Source organism: Schistocerca piceifrons, chromosome X (genome assembly GCF_021461385.2).
Source record: "Schistocerca piceifrons isolate TAMUIC-IGC-003096 chromosome X, iqSchPice1.1, whole genome shotgun sequence".
Classification (NCBI taxonomy): domain Eukaryota; kingdom Metazoa; phylum Arthropoda; class Insecta; order Orthoptera; family Acrididae; genus Schistocerca; species Schistocerca piceifrons.
Window position 1 is genome coordinate 903,316,730 of NC_060149.1, and position 25,106 is coordinate 903,341,835.

The following is a 25,106-nucleotide window of genomic DNA, read 5'->3' on the forward strand; positions in this document are numbered from 1 at the left end:
ACAATTGCGCAAATCTGGTAGGGGCACTGAGTCCAGAATTACCTTACGATTTAGTGCCCTATAATCAACAACCGACATCTATCGTACGCTCCTAGGGTTGGACACCAGAAACATGGTTGATGCGTATGGAGATGTTGATGGCTTGATAACCCCTTCTTGCAAAAGTTTATTTATAATTTTTCTGATTTCCTCCTTCTTGGGTTGGGACAATCTCAAAGATTGGTGGCGCACTGGCATATTAACCGTCAACTGGATTCGATGTTTAATACGATTAATAACCCCCGAACGCTCGGTGAGAAGATTGGGCAATGCCTCCAAAACCCTCACCAAGCGTTCAGCCTCCTCCGTCTTCAAATGAGCAACATCAAACTACATTTCACTTGTTGGTACATAATTAAGCCCAGCCTTAGAATGATTGTCAAACTGATACCTCCGATCTGACCTAAACTTTAACCAAAACGTTCTATCTGCAAATCCCAACACGCAATTTACCTTATCGAGAAAATCACAACCCAAAATGAGATCAACAGACAGACCTATCACAAAGCCAAATATAATGGTCCAAGAAAAATCATAAATCTTAATGCGAGCCCTCACTCGACGCACAGTAGGAACAGACTCGCTATTAACGGAAAGACACTTTTTCTTCACTGGAATTAGTTCAGGAAATTTACAAACGTTTCTGTACCTTAAAAAAACTTGGTAAGCTTATTAAAGTCAAACTGCTGCCGGGGTCGCAAAGTGCACACACAGGCGCTTGATTAATTAAGACGCACACACGCGACAACGAACCAGGGCCCATAGTACTGAGGTTATTACACACCGGCGGCGCCGGTGCGCACCACGACGGCGAGCAGGTCTCTCCTTGCGTCAGCTTATATTACTCTCTTTACGTGCGGAGCAGTTTCTGGCAAAATGGCCTTGCTGCGCACAGCGAAAACAATTGTTTGCCTGACAGGAATTCATTTCTCAATAAACCTGTGAAAAGTCGCAGCACTTGTTTTAGCAACACCTTTTGAACTATCTCTTTCCTCGTCATTAAAACGGATCCCTTCAATAGTGTTAGCAATGCGATTGAGATCACGAAAGCTTACAGGTTTCGCACAGAATGCAACTCTCGAGCGGTCTTCCTGTCGCATTTCATCGAAAATACTAGCAACAGTTTGTTCTTCAGTGAAATTAAGGCCTAAAGCAACTTTAACCGCCGGCCGAAGTGGCCGTGCGGTTAAAGGCGCTGCGGTCTGGAACCGCAAGACCGCTACGGTCGCAGGTTCGAATCCTGCCTCGGGCGTGGATGTTTGTGATGTCCTTAGGTTAGTTAGGTTTAACTAGTTCTAAGTTCTAGGGGACTAATGACCTAAGCAGTTGAGTCCCATAGTGCTCAGAGCCATTTAGCCAACTTTAACCATCCTAATACTTTCAACATAGTTAGCAAAGGTCTCACTGGACGATTGAACACGAAAATAAAATTTGTTAGTAAGCTCATTTCTCACTCTCTCAGAAAGTATTTCTTCAATAATTTCATCCCGCAAAAGCTGCAACGACTGATCTTCCTGAATAACGTTATAAATCATTCTGGCTAGCCGCCCCTAGGCCAATCGATAAACCATTTGTAAAATTTTAACACGAGAAATTTGAAAAACCTCAGAATGAATCATTTAACCTAGGAAATAACCATAGATTTTTTACAATACTGTCCCCTGTTTTAATGCTGGACTGACCAGTCCCCTGTAGAATCGGCAGTATCTGATTCGGCAATTTACTAAACGAGTTGGAAACTTCAGTCTGCCTGCTATTAAGTGACATTCTGGTACCGCGCGCCGCGGAATTTGAATCCACGCCAGACGTCATGGACGTCGAAGACCCATAAAGGTCTGTGCAGCATCGCGCCGTAAGCTGTGGCGTTGCGCGCCTCCTGGCCCGCTTTTACTGTGAGGGCACCACAGCGGAATACGTGGTTCCAGCGACCAATAGCGGCGCCCCCAATAGCGTACTTAAGCGCCTGCCTCTCGCCCAACCAGATCCTCTACACCTCCCGTAAACTAGATCCCCCTCACCCGCTTTTCTCTCCCATCCTCTCCCACCCCCATCTGCTGCCGCGCCTGTATTTCCACGTCCCACCTGCTCTCCACCTCTCCACCTCTCCACCCTCTTACCCTCTCCCAAGGTGGCATCCGCGAGCTCCCCCTTACTGATGATGCCCTCCTCCCCTCCATCTACCCCTCCTAACAAATTTGCTCCTCCCCTCCCACTTCCTGTGTTTCTTCCTTAGGGCACCATCTCTCCCTTCTCTCTCCCTTCCCTCCCACCTCCCTACCTCCCCCCTCCTGCCCTGGGCTTCCCCTACCCCCCACACCTTCATTCTTCCCCCCATCTCCTCTGCCATTGGCATCTCTGCTCTCCCCTCTCACTCCCCCACCCCTTCTTCCCCTCTTGGCCGGTCTCCGGACTCGCACACATTCAGTGGACATTCGCATGCCGGAGATCATCGCAATCAGTTTTTTGTGTGTGTGCCGTTGTGTTTGTGATTCAGTGTTTTTCGTCGCCCACGCTCCTTCATTCATGTGTGTCGTCTACATCATCAGTGTTTGTGCACAGTGGCGACAGTTTTCTTGTTTTTGCGTAGAGTGTGAATGGCTTCATGTTTTTTAATTACTGTATCTACTGTTTTTTACCTACCATTATGTTACTTTTATGTCTTCATTGGTTTTTTCACTTATTGTACTGCTTGTAGCTGAAGAGCGGAGTAAAATTAACCACTGCCTGCCCACCTTGTATGAGGTGCAAAATGACAATAAAGAAAAAAAGCCCAACCAGATCCTCTACACTTCCTGTAAACTAGATCCCCCTCACCCGCTTGTTTCTCCCATCCTCTCGCACCCCCATCCGCTGCCACACCTGTATTTCCACGTCCCACCTACTCTCCATCTCTCCACTCTCTTTACCCTCTCACAAGGTGGCTTCCGCCAGCTCCGCCTCCCTGGTGATGCCCTCCTCCACTGCATCTACCCCTCCTATCAAATTTGCTCCTCCCCTCCCACTTCCTGTGTTTCTTCCTTAGGGCACCCTCTCTCCCTTCCCCCTCCCTTCTCTCCCTCCTCCTTTCCTCAGCCCTCCTCCCTCCCAGGCTTCTCCTACCCCCCATCCCTTCATTCCTCCCCCCATCTCCTCTGCCATTGGCATCTCCGCCCTCCCCTCTCCTTCTCCCCCCCCCCCACCTTTTTCCCCTCTTGGCGGGTCCCCGGACTCACACACATTAAGTGGGCATTCGTGCGCCAGAGATCATTGCCATCAGTTTTGTGTGTGTGCCGTCATGTTTGTGCTTTAGTGTTTTCACCACCCACACTCCATCGTTCATGTGTTATCCCCATCATCAGTGTCCGTGTCCAGTGCTAACAATTCCTTTGGTTTTCTTCGCGTGTGAACGGCTTCATGTTTTTTCGTTACTGTGACTACTGTTTTTTGTCCCCCATTATGTTATGTTCATTCTGTGTCTCCATTGTTTTTCTCTTGTAATACGTGTGGCTGAAGAGCGGCATAGTGTGCCGCTGGCCGTGCGGTTCTAGGCGCTTCAGTCTGGAACCGTGTGACCGCTACGGTCGCAGGTTCGAATCCTGCCTCGGGCATGGATGTGTGTGATGTCCTTAGGTTAGTTAGGTTTAAGTAGTTCTAAGTTATAGGGGACTGATGACCACAGATGTTAAGTCCCATAGTGCTCAGAGCCATTTGAACCATTTGAACCAACTGTGCCACTGCCAGCCCACCTTATGTAAGATGTGAAATAACAATAAGGAAAGAAAAAAGGCCAACCAGCCAGTCTAATCACGCGTACGTCGGTTGACAGCTCGACTCCCGTTAGACAGTACTTCCTTGTTCTGTGTATGAGTGGACGTGTTTGTTACCTTGTGACTCTGTTGTTCGATCTTGTTGTATTCGTTCTGTCCTTCGTTGGTCGTGTCCGTCCTCTTCCGTTGTGTTGTTCGCAGGCCTCTCCACGGGTCCCGCCGCGCTTTCCGTCATTGCTACCCTGCGAACGTCCCGGTCGCAGTTACAACAGACATGTCATCCCAATTACCAACATCCGACATTGTCTTTCACTAATTAAGTACAAAACAGAACATCATTACATCCTCGATCGTTTACATAAAAAGAACTGAAATGTCCGACAGGTGTCGAAAATAAAGTGGAAACAATCAACCATCCCGTCGTCCTGCGTGCTTTTCATTGGACTTTGACAGCCTCAATAACGTTTATACCCTCTGTGAGCGTTTATCACTGCCTGACACCTACGTGGCATTCTCCGTATGTCCACAGAGTTCATCCTGTGGTATCCGTTACCATTTTTCAATGAGAGCACACGAGAATTCTTGGAGAGTATGTGGTGGAACAGGGCGACCACAAACACATCTGTCAAGCATGTACCACATACGCAAAATGGAGTTTTCGTCGGGACTCACCGCCAGCCATTCTATTACTTCAGTGCCCAGCCTTCGCGAGATATCTCTGCTGACGCCCACCACAGGTCCTGAAGGAATTCAGGGCCACCACCTTACGCAGCAGCCACCACATGGTCCAACAGGATCTGTTCGAGGTAATGCCTGGCGGTAAGGCGACCGTGGACATCGACAAGATCCGCATGGCTGTCAGCACTGAAGCCTCCTCATAACATCACAGAAGCGTGGAAGTCTGTCCGATTTTCTGAACAACATTTGGCACGTACCGCTCACCACGAGTCTCCGCACACGAACACGGCCGTCAGCTTGCGTCAGAGGATATCTGGACTCGTCTACGAATAACACGTTTTGCCAATGACGAAGTTGCCAGTTGACATGGGAACGACAGAAATGAAGGCGAGCTGCAGGATATTGTCTTGTCAAGCGGAGTACTCAAGCAGGGCGTCTGGGTCGTAAGGTCCTTTTTCGTAACCTGTTTCTTGCAACTTGATCGGTCACAGCGGTTCCAGATGCCATTCTGAGATCGTCTTGCAGTGCTCCTGCGGTATCTGTACGACGCCTCAACGCAGATATGGCCAGATATCAGTATTCACGTGGAGTTGTACTACGTCAGCGACCTTGTCCAACACGCCTGTCTGCCTATAGCATGTCCACAATCTATGGATCACACATGGAGATGCATTGGCATCTGCAGCAACACGACCGAAAGTCCATCCTTTTGGATCAGACAGGCCATCCTTGCAACTTGCACTACACTAGATGTCGCACTCCCAACATCCACAGATGACAACTGCCTTATGTGTACCTCACTAGCAAACACTGGGACACCGAAGCTCATTTCCTTCTGAGGGGTCGCCTGACACTAGCACAGCCAATAGATGGCGAATGATTTTAGTTGTTCCTTACGCTGAAAGGAAAGATCCCAAACCATGCAATAAGACCACACGTACCACCTGTATCAAAATAGATTTAACGTACGGGACGTTGATATACATGTTCCTTAATTCTTTTGAACAATATATAGGGTCCATCTTAATTCCCATTGATAACATGTTACTGACTTTTTTTATAATAAGTACAACCATAGTCTAGTACATGGATGTATCAAACCCAACGAGTCAGCAATTGATGACATTATTTTAAATTGAGCACCAAGCCTCATTAATTACATGACGTGGAAGACCTGTAAATTACAACTGACACTATTCACGTCTTGATCCACTGAAAATCTGAGTGTGGTTTTATTGAATGACTTTTTCGGTATTGCCATTAAAATGCGTTCCTGTTTTTTGTTCCGTAGAATACGAGGACAAGGTGCTAGGAGCCCGTTGGAGGCAGCATATGAACTATTAGCGATGTGCATACCCAGTGTAGTGGGCGGGATCTTTTATCTTTCGGAACGTAGACAGTCACAGTGCTTTAACTGATGAGCTAAGATTGGTGACAGGTTTATACCTGCCTTCCCGGTGAAAGTTGGGCCAGTGACCTTTACTTAAAGTGATTGCATGTGTATAGCAGTGCAGGGAATTAATCCGGGTCCGGCAGAAAACACTGCGGATTAAATCTGCAGAGTATTGTGTAATTCGTCTGGCGCGCCGTAGAACGAAAGTGCATGGATTCTGCCCGCAACCACCTGTGGATTTTGCGCGATGTCACAAAATTTCAGACGACGGACGAAAGGAACGTTTCAGTGTGACCGAACTTATTTGTCCTACGGCTTTCTGGAGTATTATTATACTAGCAGAAAAGTGCTTCTTTCGGAGCACATGCTCCGGTTTCAAAAGACTCTCACTGAAATATGGGGAACAAGCTGCCTCTTTCTACCTTCCTCGGCACCATTAAAAATTTTGGCATGCGAACATACCGGGTGATCAAAAAGTTAGTATAAATTTGAAAACTGTATAAATCACGGAATAATGTAGATAGAGAGGTACAAATTGACACACATGCATGATAGACATGTTCCTTAATTCTTTTGAACAATATATAAGGTACATGTTAACTGTCATTGTCTATTAAAGAACCGAAAAAATACAAAAGTTCAAAAAATGTCAAACAGATGACGCTTCATCTGATCAGAATAGCAATAATTAGCATAACAAAGTAAGACAAATCAAAGATGATGTTCTTTACAGGAAATGCTCAATATGTCCACCATCATTCCTCAACAATAGCTGTAGTCGAGGAATAATGTTGTGAACAGCACTGTAAAGCATGTCAGGAGTTATGGTGAGGCACTGGCGTCGGATGTTGTCTTTCAGCATCCCTAGAGATGTCGGTCGATCACGATACACTTGCGACTTCAGGTAACCCCAAAGCCAATAATCCCACGGACTGAGGGATGGGGACCTGGGAGGCCAAGCATGACGAAAGTGGCGGCTGAGCACACGATCATCACCAAACGACTCGCGCAAGATATCTTTCACGCGTCTAGCAATATGGGGTGGTTCTAATAAAACCCCATGTCATTCCAAGTATGTGTGTCAATTTTTACCTCTCTATCTACATTATTCCGTGGTTTATTAAGTTTTCAAATGTATACTGACTTTTGGTCACCCGGTATTTGCGCTTTTTTGAAACATGCAATTCACCTCTCACACCCAGAAGCTCCCCTAACTGTAACTCGCTCATACCCACTAGATCATAGCTGCAAGTCGTTCATACCCACCCTACCCCACATGGCCCTTCTCACTTACCCATTAAGCCCTACTCTTGTCATTGTCTCTTTGTGTCTCTCTGTTAGTGTCTCCTGTTTCACAACCACTGTCTCCTTCGTTCTGTCCTACACCTACTGTCTTCTCTCACTGTCACAGTCTGTCTTTTGGTCTGTCTTACTGCCACTCTCTACTGTCTGTTTCATTCCTCCCCACTGCTGCTGTCTATTCTCACTGTCACTGTCTCTCTCTTCCACATTGTCATTGTCACAGACTCTGTCTCTCATTATCACTGGCTCTCACTCACTTCCACTTTGTTCTTCTCTTCATTCCTCTCCCACTGGCACTGTCTTCTTCACCCTTTTCCTAGCACTGTCCTGTCACTGTCAACTATGTTCCAATGTCACTATGGTCCTCTCTCTCACACACACATTGCCATTGTCTCCTTCGCTCTTTCTATACCCAACCACTGCCTACCATCTTCCAGTATTTATTACTTTTCTGTCTCTTTCTCACTGCTACTATCTCCTTATTCCTCAGCACAAAGAAGGGCGAAGATGTTCACGTGCCAAAATTTTTGCAAATATTTTTAAAGGTGCTAAGGAAAGTAGAATGAGGCAGCTGGAACCCCAATTTTGAGTCAGGAACTTTTGAAAAAGGAGCATATTAGCCTTCTTTGTGCTCCAACAGGAGTATTTTGCCGATGGTTCCCTTCTTTTCCCTGCTACAACAGGGCATGTCACTTAGATGAAAAGAAATTTATTGGTCAGTAAACTTTTCACAGAGTACTTCTGTGAAACTGAAATAATGCAAAACTAATTTTAAGCCTTATATTGTATTTTACATGCACAAACATTTTGCATATGCTTCAGTACTACAACTTGGTGTTTCTAGAAACCTTCTGATGATAACGAAGACACTTTACAGCATATTTGTCAGTGCTACGTCACTTTATAGACTTCGTTTTCGCATCACACTGAATATGATGTGCGTATTTTACGTGATCAAGTAGGGAAACTTTGAACCTCTGTATTTCGGGAACGGGTAAAAGTGTCTTGAAAATTTTCAAGGCTGTTCGAGATTGGAATCTTAGGAACACATAGTAAACATTACAGGCATTTGCTGTGCGTAACCATTTTAGAACACATGGCTCGGTTCTGACACCCAAAAACGACGTTTTTGGAGTTTCTCGACAATGGATAAGTACACTGATCTGCCAGAACATTATGATCACCGACAAACTATCGATAGATAACCGTCCAGGCGATATCAGCGTCACCTGTCAAGTGATGACTGCTAGTCAGACACACGCACGGCGTTTGTAGTATCAGTGAGCCAGCTGTCCGTGTGTAGAATGGACAAGGCCCGCGATCTCTCTGTGTTTCACCAAGGGCAAATTGTGATGGCCCGGAGGCTCGGCACGAACATTTCGGAAACTGTACGACTGGTCGGGTGTTCGAGGAGTGCCGTGATGAGCGTCTCCAACACGTTGCGAAACCAAGGTGAAACCACGTCCAGACGTCGTGAGTTTGGGCGGCCACCTCTCATTATAGATGTCGGACGTCGTAGGCTGGATAGATTGGTAAAACAGGACAGGTGACGAACTGTGGCGGAACTAACATCAGACGTTAATGCTGGGCAGAGTACAAGTGAGTCTGAATACACAGGGCGCCAGACACTCCGAACGATGGGATTCCGCTGCCGACGACCCATGTATGTGCCAATGTTAACATCACGATATCGGCAACTACGACTGAAATGAGCACTTGGCCATTGGCACTGGACGTTGGTGCACTGGCAGAGCGTATCATGGTCTGATGAATCCCTATGTCTTCTTCATCATACCGATGGGAGGACGCGAATCCGTCGTCTTCCAGAGAAACAACTCCTTGACACCTGTACTGCGGGACGGAGACGAGCTGGCAGCGGCTCCGCTATGCTCTGGGGAACATTCACTTAGGCATCCACGGGTCCAGTGGAGATCGTGCAAGGCACCATAATGCCCAAGGAGTATCGTGCACTGATTGCAAATCACGTACACCCCATCATGACGATCGTGTTTTCCGACGGCAGTGGCGTTTTTCAATAACATAGTGCGCCATGTCACAAGGCCAGGAGAGTGACGTAGTGGTTCGAAGAGCACAGTGGCGAGTTTCAATCGATGTGCTGGCCTCCCAACTCGCCAGATCTGAATCCGATGGAACATGTCTGGAATGTGATTGAACGTAACGTCAGAGCTCATCGCCACTCTCCCCAGAATTTATGGGAATTAGGTGACTTGTGTGTGCAGATGTAGTGCCAATTCCCTCCAGCGACCTACCAAGGCCTCATTGCTTCCATGTCACGACGCGTCACCGCTGTTTTCCGTGCCATAGTCGGACATACCAGCTATTAGATACGTGGTGATAATGTTTTGGCTTATCACTGCATTTTTCAAAACGGGAAGATGGCACTTATAGATGAATGCCTACAGAATATACTTTTAAAATTTGAGGCATTTGCCGAGGTTATTTGCAAGTAGGGTAACTTTGGACCTGTGTATCTCGGAAAAGGATAAAGATATCAAGAAAATTGTCAAGGTTGTTCGAGATCCGGATCTTGGGAATATATTGGAAAAATTTCAACTATTTTATGTGCATAGCCGTCTTCAGTTCGTGGCTCAGTTTTGGTATCGAAAACCAAGGTTTTGGGGTTTCTCATGAACCATCCATGATCAAAATGGTGCTTCCATAAGCTCCTTAAGGCCCATTATACACGATATTTAATGTAAAAGAACTAACCTGCTTTTATGCGTGGCTTTTTAGAAGATTTTCGGTAGCGCACATTGTCACGCGCGTGCTAATGTAACTACTAGACGTTGTCTGTGAGCTGCAACTGTTACGTGTCGCAGGTGCTGGTGTACAATGGACTGGGGTCGTGGTCACCGCTGCGCGCTGGTCGCGACGCGTTCCAACACTGCCCTGTCAGCAGCTGCACCATCACCACCAACAAAGCTGAAGCCTCGGACGCAGACGCCATCCTCTTCAAAGACCACTTCGTCAACCCAGGCGTCCATCGCCCCGCCAGGCAGGTTCGTCTCATACCTCCTGTTTCTTTTCTTTTTTGAACACACTTCAGATCTCAACAGACTTTGTAACACCACAAGGCATTTATTTTTCAAATCATCCATCTGGAAAGTTAATTTCATATGTAACACACATTATCTCCTAATATCGTGGCGGACCTCCTTTTTCCAGGCATAGTGCAGCAGCTCGGCGTGGCATTCACTCAACAAGTCTTTGGAAGTCCTCTGCAGAAAAAATGAGCCATGCTGCCTCTATAGTCGTCCATAACTGCGAAAGTGTTCCCGGGTTAGGATTTTGTGCACGAAATGACGTCTCTATTATTTCCCATAAATGTTCGATGGGATTCATGTCGGGCGATCTGGGTGGCCAAATCATTTCGCTCGTATTTTCCAGGGTTCTGTTTAAACCAGTCGTGAACATTAGTGGTCCAGTGAAATGGCGCATTGACACCCATAAAAATGCTATCGTTGTTTGGAAACGTGAATGGCTCCAAGTAAACTAACATAACGATTTCCAGTCAACGATTGGTTCATTTGGACCAGAGGACCCAGTCCATTCCAGGTAAACACAGCGCCACCATTATGAAGCCACCACCAGCTTGCACAGTGCCTTGTTGACAGCCCGGATACATGGCTTAGTGGAATCCGCACATTTCACTAACCGTACCATCAGCTCTTACCAACTGAAATCGGGACTCATCTGACCAGGCCACGGTTTTCCAGTCGTCTAGGGTCCAACCGATGTGGTCGTGAGCCCAGGAGAGACGCTGCGGGCGATGTCATGCTGTTACCAAAGCCACTCGCGTCGCTCGTCTGCTGCCATAAGTCCTTAAAGCCTAATTTCGCAGCACTGTCCTAAAGGATACGTTCGTCGTACGTTTCACATTGATTTCTGCAGTTATATCAAGTGGTGTTGCTTCTCTGTTAGTACTGACAACTCTACGCAAACGCTGCTGCTGTCGGTCGTTAAGTTAAGGCCTTCCCGGGTTCGATTACCGGCGGGGTCAGGGATTTTCTCTGCCTCGTGATGGCTGGGTGTTGTGTGATGTCCTTAGGTTAGTTAGGTTTAAGTACTTCTAAGTTCTAGGGGACTGATGACCATAGATGTTAAGTCCCATAGTGCTCAGAGCCACTTGAACCATTTTTTTAAGTTAAGGCCGTCGGCCACTGCGTTGTCCGTGGTGAGAGATAATGCCTCAAATGTGGTATTCTCGGTACATCCCTGACACTGTGGATCTCGGGACGCTGAATTTCCTAACTATTCCAGAATGGAATGTCTCAAGCATCTAGCTGCAACTACTGTTCCGTGTTCAAAGTCTGTTAAATCACATCTTGCGGCCATAAACACGCCGGTAACCTTTTCACGTGAATCACCAGAGTACAAATGACAGCTCCGCCAATGCCCTGCCATTTTATATACTGGAGAGGCAAAGGAACTGGTACACCTACCTAAAATCGTGAAGGGCCATCGCCAACACGCAGAAGTGACGCTACATCTCGTGGCATGGACTCGACTAATGTCTGAAGTAGTGCTGGAGGGAATTGACATCATGAGTCTTGCAGGGCTGTCCATAAATTCGTAAGAGTACGAGCGGGTGGAGATCTCTTCTGAACAGCACGTTGCAAGGCATCACAGATACGCCCAATAATGTTCGTGTCTGGGGGGAGTTTGGCGGCCAGCGGGAGGGTTTAAATTCAGAAGTGTTCCTGGAACCATTCTGTGGCAATAGTCGACTTGTGGAATGTCGCATTGTCCTGTTGTAATTGCCGAAGTTCAAAATTGGTTCAAATGGCTCTGAGCACTATGGGACTTAACTTCTGAGGTCATCAGTCCCCTAGAACTTAGAACTACTTAAACCTAACTAACCTAAGGACAACACACACACCCATGCCCTAGGCAGGATTCGAACCTGCGACCGTAGCGGTCGCGCGGTTCCAGACTGTAGCGCCTAGAACCGCTCGGCCACCCTGGCCGGTGATTGCCAAAGTCTGTCGGAATGCACAGTGGACATGAATGGACGCAGGCGATCAGACAAGACGCTTACGTACGTGTCAACTGTCAGAGTCGTATCTAGATGTATCAGGGGTCTCATGTCACTCCAACTCCACACACCTCACACCATTACAGAGCCTCCACCAGCTTAAACAGTCCCCTGCTGACATGTAGGGTCCATGGATTCATGAGGTTGTCTCCATACCCATGCACGTTTATGTGCTCGATACAATCTGAAACGAGACTCGTCCAACCAGGCAACATATTTCCAGTCGTCAACAGGCCAATGTCGGTGTTAACGGGTCCAGGAGAGACTTAAAGCTTTGTGTCGTGCAATCATCAAGGGTACACGTGTGGACCTTCGGCTCCGAAAGCCCATATCGAAGATACTTCATTGAATGATTCGCACGATGACACTTGTTGATGGCCCAGCATTGAAATCTGCAGCAATTTGCGGAAGGGTTGCACTTCTGTCACGCTGAACGATTCAGTCGTCGTTGGTCCCGTTCTTGCAGTATCTTTTCCCGGTTGCAGCGATGTCTGAGATTTGATGTTTTAACGGATTCCTGATATTCACGGTACACTCGTGAAATGGTGGTACGGGAAAATTCCCAAGTCATTGCTGCCTCGGAGATGCTGTGTCCCACCGCTTGTGCGCCGACTATAGCGCCACGTTCAAACTCACTTAAGTCTTGATAACCTGCCACTGTGGCAGCAGTAACTGACCTAACAACTGCGCCAGACACTCGTCTTATATAGGCGTTGCCGACCGCAGTGCCGTAATCTGCCCGTTTACGTATCTCTGTATTTAAATATGCATGCCTATACCAGTTCCTTTGGCGCTTCAGTGTACGTTGTGTACGCAATACTACCGCTATCTGCACATTGCTGTCCCATGACTTTTGTCGCCTCAGTGTACAATGGCTGTTGCCGAGCATTATAGCACAGCTTACGTACTGTGAAGTACTCGTCGGCTTCTCGATTTCTGGTAAGACTTAAATACCCTTAAGACTGATGCTGTGTCACAGAAAACCTGTAAGAGATGCAATATTACCTTATTTGTGTGCCGATGTAGCTGTCAGTTTACTTTTCTTGATTTGCGAGACTCCGCTAGGAGATCATGGTACTTAAATATAGACCTAGGAGATGGTACAAAGACGAGGGATGGCGTAGAAGTGTGTGTTCTACGTAACCCTCATTTCGTTTGGCGAGATTAAATGTATCTTTCCTAAGACGGACTTACATTATTATCTGCACAGGCGTGGCAACGTCACTACACTAAACGGTCGGCGCGGTTACTTCACTGTACGACGGTGGCTCAATACTTGCCGAGTAACAGAAACTCGTGAGAGGGAAACGAACTCGCCGTGCGTGTGTATCTTCGGCAAGCAGACATTCGGAGCCCACTTAGAGATAGTCAAGGGAATTGTTCACAAGTGAAACTCCTCATCGCAACCCCCTCAGATTTAATAGTTACGTGGTCCAGTGGATAGCTCGTCAAAAACTGAGCACAGATCAAGCATGAAATGAGGAAGAAGGTCTACTGAACAGCGAAAAAAGAAGCAAAACAGAATTAGTGAACGGTGCAAGCTCAGCATGTGAGCAAAACTGAACAGCTATGGCGTCGTGGTAGTGTGGTCACAATGTTGGACTGCAAAGCAGGAGATCCGTGTTCAATACATTTTTTTTCACAAAATTATGCACTTTCCATCAGGTTATTGACGTGTCTGTCCTTCTTCTGTAGTACTGGCAATTGTCATGCTATACTTTGGCTATAGAATATGAGGAGGCAGGAGAGGAGATTAGTGTTTAACGTAGCGTCGACAGTGAGGTCAACAGAGACGGAGCACAAGCTCGGATTAGGAAAGGATGGGGAAGGAAATCACCCGTGCCCTTTCAAAGGAACCATCCCGGCATTTGCCAGAAGCGATTTACGGGAATCACGCAAAACCTGAAGCAGAATAGCCGGACGCGGGTTTGAACCGTCGTCCTCCCGAATATGAGTCCATATAGAATATGAGTCACGTGGTAAGAATATATTACCGTCGCAAGTAAATGTGATAAAATGTGAGAGCAGGTGAGATGCTGCATAGAGCTCTCACAGAAAACAAACAAACGGGGGTGATCTATGTTTCAACAAATGAATTCAAGACACAAAACTTACAAAACTGGAAGCAAAAGTAATAAAATGTGATACTCGCCTAGAACAAATAGGAGGCACGTACGCCTGGAGGTCCCTTCCACAATCGTTGAAATTTAGACCTTTTTGTTTCCTTCTGTCATATCGACCGACGTTCTCACACGCGACATACGGACTGTGGAAAACTGGTGATCTGAGTCCAAGAAAGAGTGACTCTGAGGTATCCTGAGGATGAAAAATATCGTAATCGGGATAAAGTTCGAAATCTATGTACTAAAACTGCAAGTTTATTGGCTTTTTGGGCTTAAATTATTACCTCAAACAATAATTTGTTCAGATGAGAAGGTTCAAATGATTCAAATGGCTCTGAGCACTATGGGACTTAACTGCTGAGGTCATCAGTACCCTAGAACTTAGAACTACTTAAACCTAACTAACCTAAGGACAGCACAAACATCCATGCCCGAGGCAGGATTCGAACCTGCGACCGTAGCGGTCGCGCGGTTCCAGACTGTAGCGACTAGAACCGCTCGGCCACCGTGGCCGGCCAGATGAGAAGGATGGCGTATCGTATTGTTTAAGTTACTGTAGTGGATTGTTTGGGTTGTGGTAATTTGGCATTAGCTGTTTACAAATTATCATTACTGCTTACTGGCATTTTTGTACCGGTAGGGTGGTGATTCTGTTATTTGAAGTGATTTGCAAACGTGGTGTATGTGTTTCTATTTTTCAGTGCTTTTGGTGTTGAGAGTATCTTGTTCTCAGCTTCATGCTTAAATCTTCCACATGTTTGCCAAATGACAGTCATTAATGGTTAACTGACGTATGGCTGCGCAACTTCAAACAAATACAGAAAAACCGTGTGTTTGTAATCTTGCTTTTCATTGTCACTAAGAATCATCTTAAGTGTGTAACAGAACGTTTTCCCGTCATCTCATGTATTCATGAAACTTGTCTGGTTGTTTTGATAACCGAGGACAAAATGTACAGTACTCGTCAAGTTATTTTCGATACACATATAGCTGATTCACATGCGTTTGACGTCTTATTAAGAGCAAAACCCGCAATGCAGCACTCGTCTCAAAGCACAGAGGCGTCATGGTATCCATCCTACGTTAGGAGGGTAAAATGTAACATAATTCATACATAGAATAGATTCTAACCTGACCTAACCTAACTTCCTTGACCCTCCAAACACAGACGGACATCGAACATACTGTTACCAAGCTGTCGGCCTGTAATATCGGGCGACCTCTGACGACCGTTGTCGGTGCCACTATGAATGCAGCCTAAAGCCGTCGTCGCACGGACCGTGCATCCGAACGTTGAGCGTTGAGCGTGCTGAGTTTCAGAAGTCATAGCGTGGAATAGCACGTTGGGGAGTCTTTCCGAAAGTGCAGAGCAATCTCTAAGATGTCAGATATTCATAACATAACGTTGGCATAACATAACGTTGACCAATGAGATAGCAGAACGCCAACTACGTCACATGCACGCCATCGCCCTAAGGTGCAGAGAAGTGAGGTGCCATATTGGCTTTCAGTTGAAGCACGCAGTTACTGAACACCAGCAAACTGAAGAGCTCTCGAAAACACGCAGTTAATTGTATGATTCGTTGTAATAAAATGACAAGGAACGTCATATTCGTGGTAAAAGGATTATCGTAACTTGCCAAATATGAGATATGGCATTTGAAGGCAATGACATATTGAGGATCTATTAAAATACATTGTTTTTGGTATAGTTTGTTACTATAATTAAATTTGAATTAGTAAAATAGCAACGATTAAAGCTTTTAAAATACTGTATAATAACACGCTAGATAAGGTTACCGCACACAGTTACTTTAGCACAATGAATAACGTGGCGGTTCGATTCCCGGAGGGGTCAGGGATTTTCTCTGCCTCGTGATGACTGGGTGTTGTGTGATGTCCTTAGGTTAGTTAGGTTTAAGTAGTTCTAAGAACTAGGGGACTGATGACCATAGCTGTTAAGTCCCATAGTGCTCAGAGCCATTTGAACCATTTTGAAGCCAATAACGTGGCGGGCTCTTGATGAATGTAATGATGTATTAGTAGCTCGCGTCGAACTTCTTTTAAATATTTTTTTCTATCCTTCGCGTTTTTAATAGGCTCTAATACTTCCTTATTAGTTTAATGTACGTATATACTATAATATTCAATGTTATGTAAATATAAGTGCGCTCTTTTTGAAGAGTGAGTTTGTTCGATATGCTTAATCTAAGGGACTCAAGATGTTTGCCCTTCATAAGTTTTGTAATTTTCATGTTGTAGAGATTCTGCTACTGAGTAGGACCAGTGATCAAGTAAGAATGACCTTAGGGCTTTACTAAAAAGTGAGAATGATGAAATAATTCTTATCGTATGAGGAGAACTATTGAAAGTTGTATCGCACTATTTGTAATGAACGTTTTTCAGCCGATGTCCTTATTGACTGTACATGATAGTTCCCTTTATGCCTTGTAGTATTGTCACGGATCTCAAAATGTACTAGAAAAAAAAAGAAAAAAAACAACCTGACTAGCATATGGACAAGGGAGGAAAGTGCGTTTTGCCGGCCGTGGTGGCCGAGTGGTTCTAGGCGCTTCAGTCCGGAACCGCGCTGCTGCTACGGTCGCAGGTTCGAATCCTGCCTCGGGCATGGATGTGTGTGATGTACTTAGGTTAGTTCGGTTTAAGTAGTTCTAAGTCTAGGGGACTGATGACGTCAGATGTTGAGCCCATAGTGCTCAGAGTCATTTTTTGAAAGTGCGTTTTAATGGAGCTGAAATAGGAATTTTATGCCCGTCTACTTCGTAAACAGTGTGATTTACGAGCGAGGTACTGCCGCTGGAACGGGTTGCGATCGCGTATACCACATTGAGGTCCACGTAACATATGAACAAGTCGCATCGTTGCTAAAAGTTCAGCAGGACCTTGAACTCGGCACGCTCAACGTTGACGTTGGACAGCAAGGTCCGCACAGCACGAAGCGCTTGGCGAGGTCCGCGTCTACGCAAGAGCGCAGTGCATACTTCTCTCCGCATGGTCCCGCCCGGCCTATTGCCGTCCTGAGGCAAATCTCGGTTCTGCCCATAATATGCGTGGCGTGCGCCCTCCGGGGCAGGATCCCACTCTATCCCGATGCACTACTCACGCCAGTTTGTCTACCTCTGCCTAAAGAAACCATCACAGTGAGATGTGGGCTGACAAAAGACACTGAAAATCGTCGTCATGTCATCGTGTCTTTAAAGAGTGTGTTATTCGTTGTTGTCACACAGACTGAGATGAAATTTCCATCAGGAAAAATGTAAAAAATGTTGGCTTTAGACGGAATTTTCCCACTAAACACACATTTTAAGGCTCTTTGATTTAGCCACTAGACTGTCAAGTTACTACGGAAATCATTAACGTTAAGGGATACGAGCGGAAAAGCAGTTTCTCACCCCTTAGTACGGACGCAGAAAGTGTGGCAGGTTCTAACTGTTCTTTTCTCGCATCATCTGAGGATGGAAGGCGTGGGGTGACGTGCCACAGTGAGATATACCTACTGTTTATGTTAAACGTAAGCAGCACTCACGGATTAGGTCCGTTCCAGATCTCCATGCCCCACAAAAACCCGTGGAGGAATCGCGAATAAAACCCAGATCTTTCGCCACCGAAGGCAATATATTCGGCAGTTGCCGTTTAATTTAAATGGCATTAATTCGGGCTCCCACTAATAACATAGATGCCAAAATCCACAACTCCCGTTCGTGTACTTCCCTTGCGGTCGTTTGCTGTCCAATGTTGCAAGTACACGGCTTCGCATGTTGATTGAGGTGTTTTTTAATTCTGTAAATAATTAGTATTGTGTCTTCATCATTATACAGTACCAAAACACAAACATGGTACGATGCACTGAAATATCTCGCAGCCTCAGTGTTGCCACCTACAACCTAGGCAAAAGCAACACAGGCCCATAGTGAAAACGGGCACATCTTTTGCTGTCAAAGCATCTGCTAGCTACACCCGCCGATACGTTTGGACACTGGCACCTCAAGTGCCCAAGTGCGCCCATTCACATTAAGCTGCTGTTTTAATATAGTACCTGCTGACGTCATTCCCATGAAGTCAGACAAGTTTTACGTCCGAATTATAACGTGTCATATCAATCAAATTGAGCATAATCTAAATTTAAGTTATTTTGATGGCTAATTCGCAGATAATTCAGTGCGTCCAAATGATAGTGGGAGTCCATCAAATACTGCTTTTTCTAACCGCATGCAAATAATGTTTATGTAAGGGGAAGTCAAATGAAAATGAGACATATGGGAAAAGTAAGCACACTGTTCATTATTTCAAAAGTAATCGCCATGACTGTGAATATATTTATCCCACTGTGAGTCAGGACGGTCAATGCCTCCACGGAAAAACGTTTGCGGTTGCCTGCGGAATCATGATTGTACCCAGGCGTGCACCTCTTAGTCCGAAGCAAATCGTCGGCTACGAATGTCTTGCTTCATAGCTTCAAAAACATGGAAATCGTATGGGGAGAGATCGAGAATCTATGGAGGGTGTATAAGCGCTTCCCAGCGAAACTTCTGCAACGTAGCCGAAACAGGCACAACAGCTCCTGGAAAGTCATCATGACCTCTGTCTTTGACTAAAAGGACCCGCTGTCATTGACTATCTGGAAAACGGCGCCACAATTAACTCACAGCTGTAGGTTGGCACTTCGCTAAAATTGAAGCGCGCCATCAAATCCAAACGCCTAGGAATATTGAATCACAGCATCATTCTCTTGCAGGATAATGCCCGCCTACATGCTGCCAAGGTTGTTTCGACTACGATGCAGAAGTTTCGTAGCTAAGCCCTTATATATCCTTCACACGGTTCCGATCGCTCCCCATGCGATTTCCAGATTTTTGGAGCCCTGAAGAAAGACACTGGTGGCCGTCGATTTTCTTCGGACGAATATGTGTACGTGTCGGTACAATCATGATTCCGAAGGCAGTTGCAAACATTTTTTCTTGAAGGCATTGACCGTCTTGTCTCACAGTGGGACAAACGCATTAACAGTTGAAAATTCCTGGCAGAGTAAAACTGTGTTTCAGTCTCCCAGGAAGTTTCGTATCAGCGCACACTCCGCTACAGAGTGAAAACTTCATTCTGGAATTTACAGTTGCTTCTATTAGTTTTGAAATAATAAACCGTTTACTTACTATTTTCCATCTCTCTCGTTTTCATTTGATTGCTCCTTGAAATCGATCGGTTGAACCGAGTTGAAGGGCGGAGGAAGGACTAAAAAACATCTCAAATTAAGAAGCATTGCTATCGTGATATACACACAGTGTTTCAAACTCTTTGCATGAACGTCTAGTGATGGTAGGTTTCGTGATGGGGACCAAACAACTTTTGTTAGAGACATACGAAATGTTGAGTGCTTGATTCTGTATTTCTAGATTTCCAGAAGGCTTTTGACGCTGTTCCACAAGTGGCTCGTAGTGAAATAGCGTGCTAATGGAATATCGCTTCGGTTATGTGACTGGATTCGTGATTCCCTGTCAGAGAGGTCACAGTAATTGACGGAAAGTCAAAGTCCCTAAGCTTACACACTACTTAACCTAAATTATCCTAAGGACAAACACACACACCCATGCCCGAGGGACCGGCCATCCTGATTTAGGTTTTCCGTGATTTCCCTAAACCGCTCCAGGCAAATGTCGGGATGGTACCTTTGAAGGGGCACGGCCGACTTCCTTCCCCGTCCCTCCCTAATCCGATGAGAACGATGACCTCGCTGTCTGCTCTCCTCCCCCAAACAATCCAATCCAATCTATGCCCGAGGGAGAACTCGAACCTCCGCCGGGACCAGCCGCACAGTCCATGACTGCAGCACCCAAGACCGCTCTGCTAATCCCGCGCGGCATCATCGAGTAAAAGAAAAGTAGTTACGGCGTTCCCAAAGGTAGCGTTATAGGCCCTTTGCTGCTCCTTATATATATAAACGATTTAAGAGACAATCTGAGCAGCCTTCTTAGGTATTTTGCAGATGATGCTGTCGTTTATCGTCTAGTAAAATCATCAGAAGATCAAAATAAATTGCAAATGATTTAGAGAAGATATCTCTATGGTGCGAAAACTGAGCCCAAATAATGAAAAGTGCGAAGTCATCCACATGAGTGCTAAAAGGCCGTAAATTCAGCTAAATACCTAGGAATTACAATTAAGAACAACTTAAATTGGAAAGAACATACAGAAAATCACGTGGGGAAGACAAACCAAAGACTGCGTTTTATTGGCAGGACATTTAGAAACCGGTCTTTGTGGCCGAGCGGTTCTAGGCGCTTCAGTCTGGAACTGCGCTGCTAATACGGTCGCAGGTTCGAATCCTGCCTCGGGCATGAATGTGTGTGTGATGTCCTTAGGTTAGGTAGGTTTAAGTAGTTCTAAGTCTAGGGGACTGATGACCTCAGATGTTAAGTCCCTTAGTGCTTAGAGCCATTTGATTTGACATTTAGAAAATGTAACAACTCCACTAAAGAGACTGCCTACACTACGCTTGTCCGTCCTCTTTTGGAGTACTGCTGCGCGGTGTGGAATCCTTACCAGATTGGATTGACGGAGTTCATCGCGAAAGGTCAAAGAAGGGCAGCACGTTTTGTATTATTGCAAAATAGGGGAGAGAGTGTCACGGAAATGACACAGGATTTGGAGTGGACACCATTAAAACAAAGACGTTTTTCGTTGTGGCGGAATCTTCTCATGAAATATTAATCACCAACTTTCTCCTCCGACTGCGAAAATATTTTGTTGACCCCGACCTACATAGGAAGAAACTATCGTCATAATAAAATAAGGGAAATCAGAGCTCGAGCGGAACGATATAGGTGCTCGTTTTTTCTGCGCGCTGTTCGAGATTGGAATAATACAGAATTATTGTGAAAGTGTTTCGATGAACCCTCTGGCAATCACTTAAACGTGATTTTCAGAGTATCCATGATGTAGATGTGGAAAATGTTCGCTGACGCTTCCCGGCGACGATGGGCGTCTTTTGTGATTGATTATGCCCCTAAATGGCGGTAGGGCGTACGCACTCTACGATGTTCGTATGCAGCGTATCTTGCTTATGGTCGAGTCTGCTGCTCGGCGTGAAACGGGGATAGGCCGAGCTTTTAAAATATCCTTCTCCGCCTAGAGACTCTCATTCTTAAGGTTTTCTTGTTGAAAATTACTCTAGCAATTTACTGAGGTAGGTAGTATGAAGATGAAGCACACGTGGTTAATAGATTCGGATAATGCGGTGAAATCTCGTCGTCCCAGGGCCATCGAATTTCAGGAAGAAGCCTAACGTCGCCAGAAAGTGAATTTGTGTCTAACAAAAGTTGTTCTCCTGACATGGCCTATCAATAATGCAAAGATTTTCAAACACTCTGTATATATCACAATAACACAGGTTTTTGAGATATTTATAGTCTTTTAGGTTTTTGTATATGTTTTTTGCCCTTCCTCCACCTTTCCCTCGATTCAGTCGATCTATTATAAACACTGTTTACATGCGCTCAGAACGGGTAGTTTGTGAGGGATTCCCGCTGTCATTTCGACGCCAAGACTTTGAAACACACTGTATATTAAACGATTCGTTCTGATCAGAGTATTACGAAACTGAAATTGGATTTGGGCTACATAAAGTATTATAAAAGTTATCTCTGCACCTTTATGGATGTTTTAATTAAATAATAGACATTAAACTATTGTACTTTAATTAAACCCATATATCAAAATCGAGGTCTAAGGCGATCAAAAACATTCCGTTTGAACGCCGTACAGTCCAGTATCGTTTTGCTAATCAATTAAAATCACCGTAGCCAGTTGAAATCACCGTGGGCGGTGAGGTAATCCTCCCATCGACGCATAGGGTTGAAGATATCCGTTTGGTAAAACATGGTGTCCTGTTGTATGAAGAAGTCAGTAACTTCCTGTTTAGATCCTTCAAAACCTGTTTTATGGGACTCAAGACCTGATAATCCCATGGGGAAATATGGGGGCGTGCGTTATCATGAAGCAGCAGCGCCCAACACGGAACTTGTTGCACCATTCCACAACGGTGGCTTTCGACAGACATGCTGCTCCACACACATTCTTAATTTTGCGATGGGTGTCTACCGATGTTTGTCCTTCGGCAGCTAAAACAAAAATAACAGCACGTTGGTCCTGTTTGGACGAATTTGGAATAACGTCGCCATAGTTCACGTTTCCACATTTACTGGATGCACCTCGGAACGAATTCCACAGTAATACCTTGCCTACATGTCGGTGCTTATATACCCACATCGGAGTCGCGTTACGATGTATATACGCTGCAGCAACGCCCTCAAACGGAAACCTTTTGATCGTCCCTCGTATTTTGACCTCTTGCTTCGATAGAAATACATCAATTGAATCAAAATGCTTTTCTGAAATAGTGTCAAAATGAAGATAAGCAGTATTCTCACATTAGCCTGTGCAGGACTGATGGAAGCTATCTCCAAAAAAACCTATTATGCCCCTACTAATAACATGTTGTTCCGACTTCAGATACAAGTTAGTAAGACTGGGGATCATATGTAAAAGAAAAACTATATTCGAATACTTTAACGACACGAAGAAAGCTGGTAAAGTTAGAGAGACAGGGAAAGGCACAGATAATTTCCAGCAATTTTATGTAGTGGCCGAAAGTGTCTGTTATGTTATATCAAAATTAACTTGTAAAACATAAGGTTACGACTAACAAAGCAGTTTTCATCTGAAGCAATCGATTTGCAATACATCGACTGGTCACCATCTTTCTCGGATTCATGAAAAGAACGGCGAGTTAAACAGAATTATCTTACAACACGCGCCTCCTTTCGTCAGCTGTCTGCTTCGTTATCGCCTCCAGGAGCATGTCTGTGGGCTTTCATTACTTCCTTGGGCCCTTGTTGCGTTTACCGTCCCTCCTACACTGTATTTTTCTAGCCGGCCGCGGTGGCCGAGCGGTTCTAGGCTCTTCAGTCCGGAACCGTGCGACTGCTACAGTCGCAGGTTCGAATCCTGCCTCGGGCATGGATGTGTGTGATGTCCTTAGGTTAGTTAGGTTTAAGTAGTTCTAAGTTCTAGGGGACTGATGACCTTAGATGTTAAGTCCCATTGTGCTCAGAGCCATTTTTTTTTTTTTGTATTTTTCTACATTTTCAAACAAGTTCCAAGTGGAGACGATGTTTTACATTTCACGAAAGACTTCGGTTCACAATCTAATCATGCAGCAATAACAAAAAACAGCTAGCGCTGGTTGTGGGCATGATGTGGCATCGTCGTCCACTCAGCCCGCCTTGCCATACTGACAACGAAAGCTTGTAAGTTAATTTGCTATAAACAATACACAATTTTACCATTAAAATGATTTTCTTAGCAAAGTTTACACGTAAAATTTACAGATCAGTTTAGAATATAAGCGCATTCACAGTTTGGTTAAAATATGAATATCAGTATGAACATAATGACGCACCAGTTGTCCAGATGAGTGATCTGGTTAGTTTAAAACATAACATGTTTCGGAAAGATACGATCCCACTATCAAGTCGTATAAAAGAAGGAAAACACAGATAAATACTCCACTTTATTACATATACACGTTCCAGAACATTAATGTAATTAATTAAGTACTGCACTGAAAAGGTGTTTGAATGTTGTGCAGGTGTGGTTAAATTTAACGGAGCTAAACTTCTAACTGTTGTTATTTATAGATCCCCAGAGTCTGATTTCACAACATTTTTGCGAAAGCTAGAGGAGGTTCTTGGTTCACTTTATAGGAAATACAAAAAGTTAGTTATATGTAGTGACTTCAATATTAATTGTATAAGTGATGGTGCAAGGAAGATTATGCTGGTAGACCTCTTTAATTCATATAATCTTATGCAAACCGTATTCTTTCCAACGAGAATGTAAGGGAACAGTAGAACAACCATAGAAAACATTTTTGTTCATTCCTCATTACTAGAAGGGCATTCTGTTAGCTAAAAGCTGAATGGCCTTTCAGATCATGAAGCACAAATTTTAACTTTAAAAGATTTTTGTGCTGCAACACGTGTTAAATATAGTCATCAGCTGTTCAGGAAAGCTGATCCAGTTGCTGTAGAGACCTTTGTAAACCTTATAAAGGAACAAGAGTGGCAAGATGTTTATAGCGCTGATACAGTAGACGATAAATATAATGCTTTTCTCAAGACTTTTTCATGCTCTTTGAAAGTTGCTTTCCGTTAGAACGTTTAAAACAGGGTACTAGCACCAACAGGCAGCCTGGGTGGCTGACTAGAGGGATAAGAATATCTTGTAGAACAAAGTGGCAATTATATCAGAACGTTAGAAACAGTCAAAATCTAAATGCAGCAGCCCATTACAAACAGTATTGTAAGGTGCTTAAAAATGTTATTAGGAAGGCAAAAAGTATGTGGTATGCAGATAGAATAGGTAAGTCTCAGGATAAAATTAAAACCATATGGTCAGTCGTAAAGGAAGTTGCTGGTCTGCAGAGACAGGTCGAGGATATAGAATCAGCGCGTAGTGGGAATGTCCGTGTTACTGATAAGTCGCATATATGTACAGTATTTAATAATCACTTTCTGAATATAGCAGGTGAACTAAATAGAAAACTAGTCCCAACAGGGAATCATATAGCGCTCTTAGAAAAAAGTGTTCCGAGACTGTTACCTGAAATGCTCCTCCATGATACTGACAAGAGGGAGATCGAGTTAATAATTAAATCACTAAAGACCAAGAACTCTCATGGATATGACGGGGTA

The 25,106-nt window shown here is 44.9% G+C and overlaps 1 protein-coding gene across 1 annotated transcript in view; it reads left to right on the top strand.

The window, feature by feature from the left end:
* LOC124722765 (glycoprotein 3-alpha-L-fucosyltransferase A) overlaps positions 1-25,106 on the top strand; it is a 184,814-nt gene that overhangs the window by 25,984 nt on the left and 133,724 nt on the right. The window contains exon 2 of the mRNA XM_047247902.1: positions 9,999-10,178. Within this exon, the coding sequence (XP_047103858.1) occupies positions 9,999-10,178 (180 nt within the window). The remainder of the gene's footprint in view (positions 1-9,998; positions 10,179-25,106) is intronic.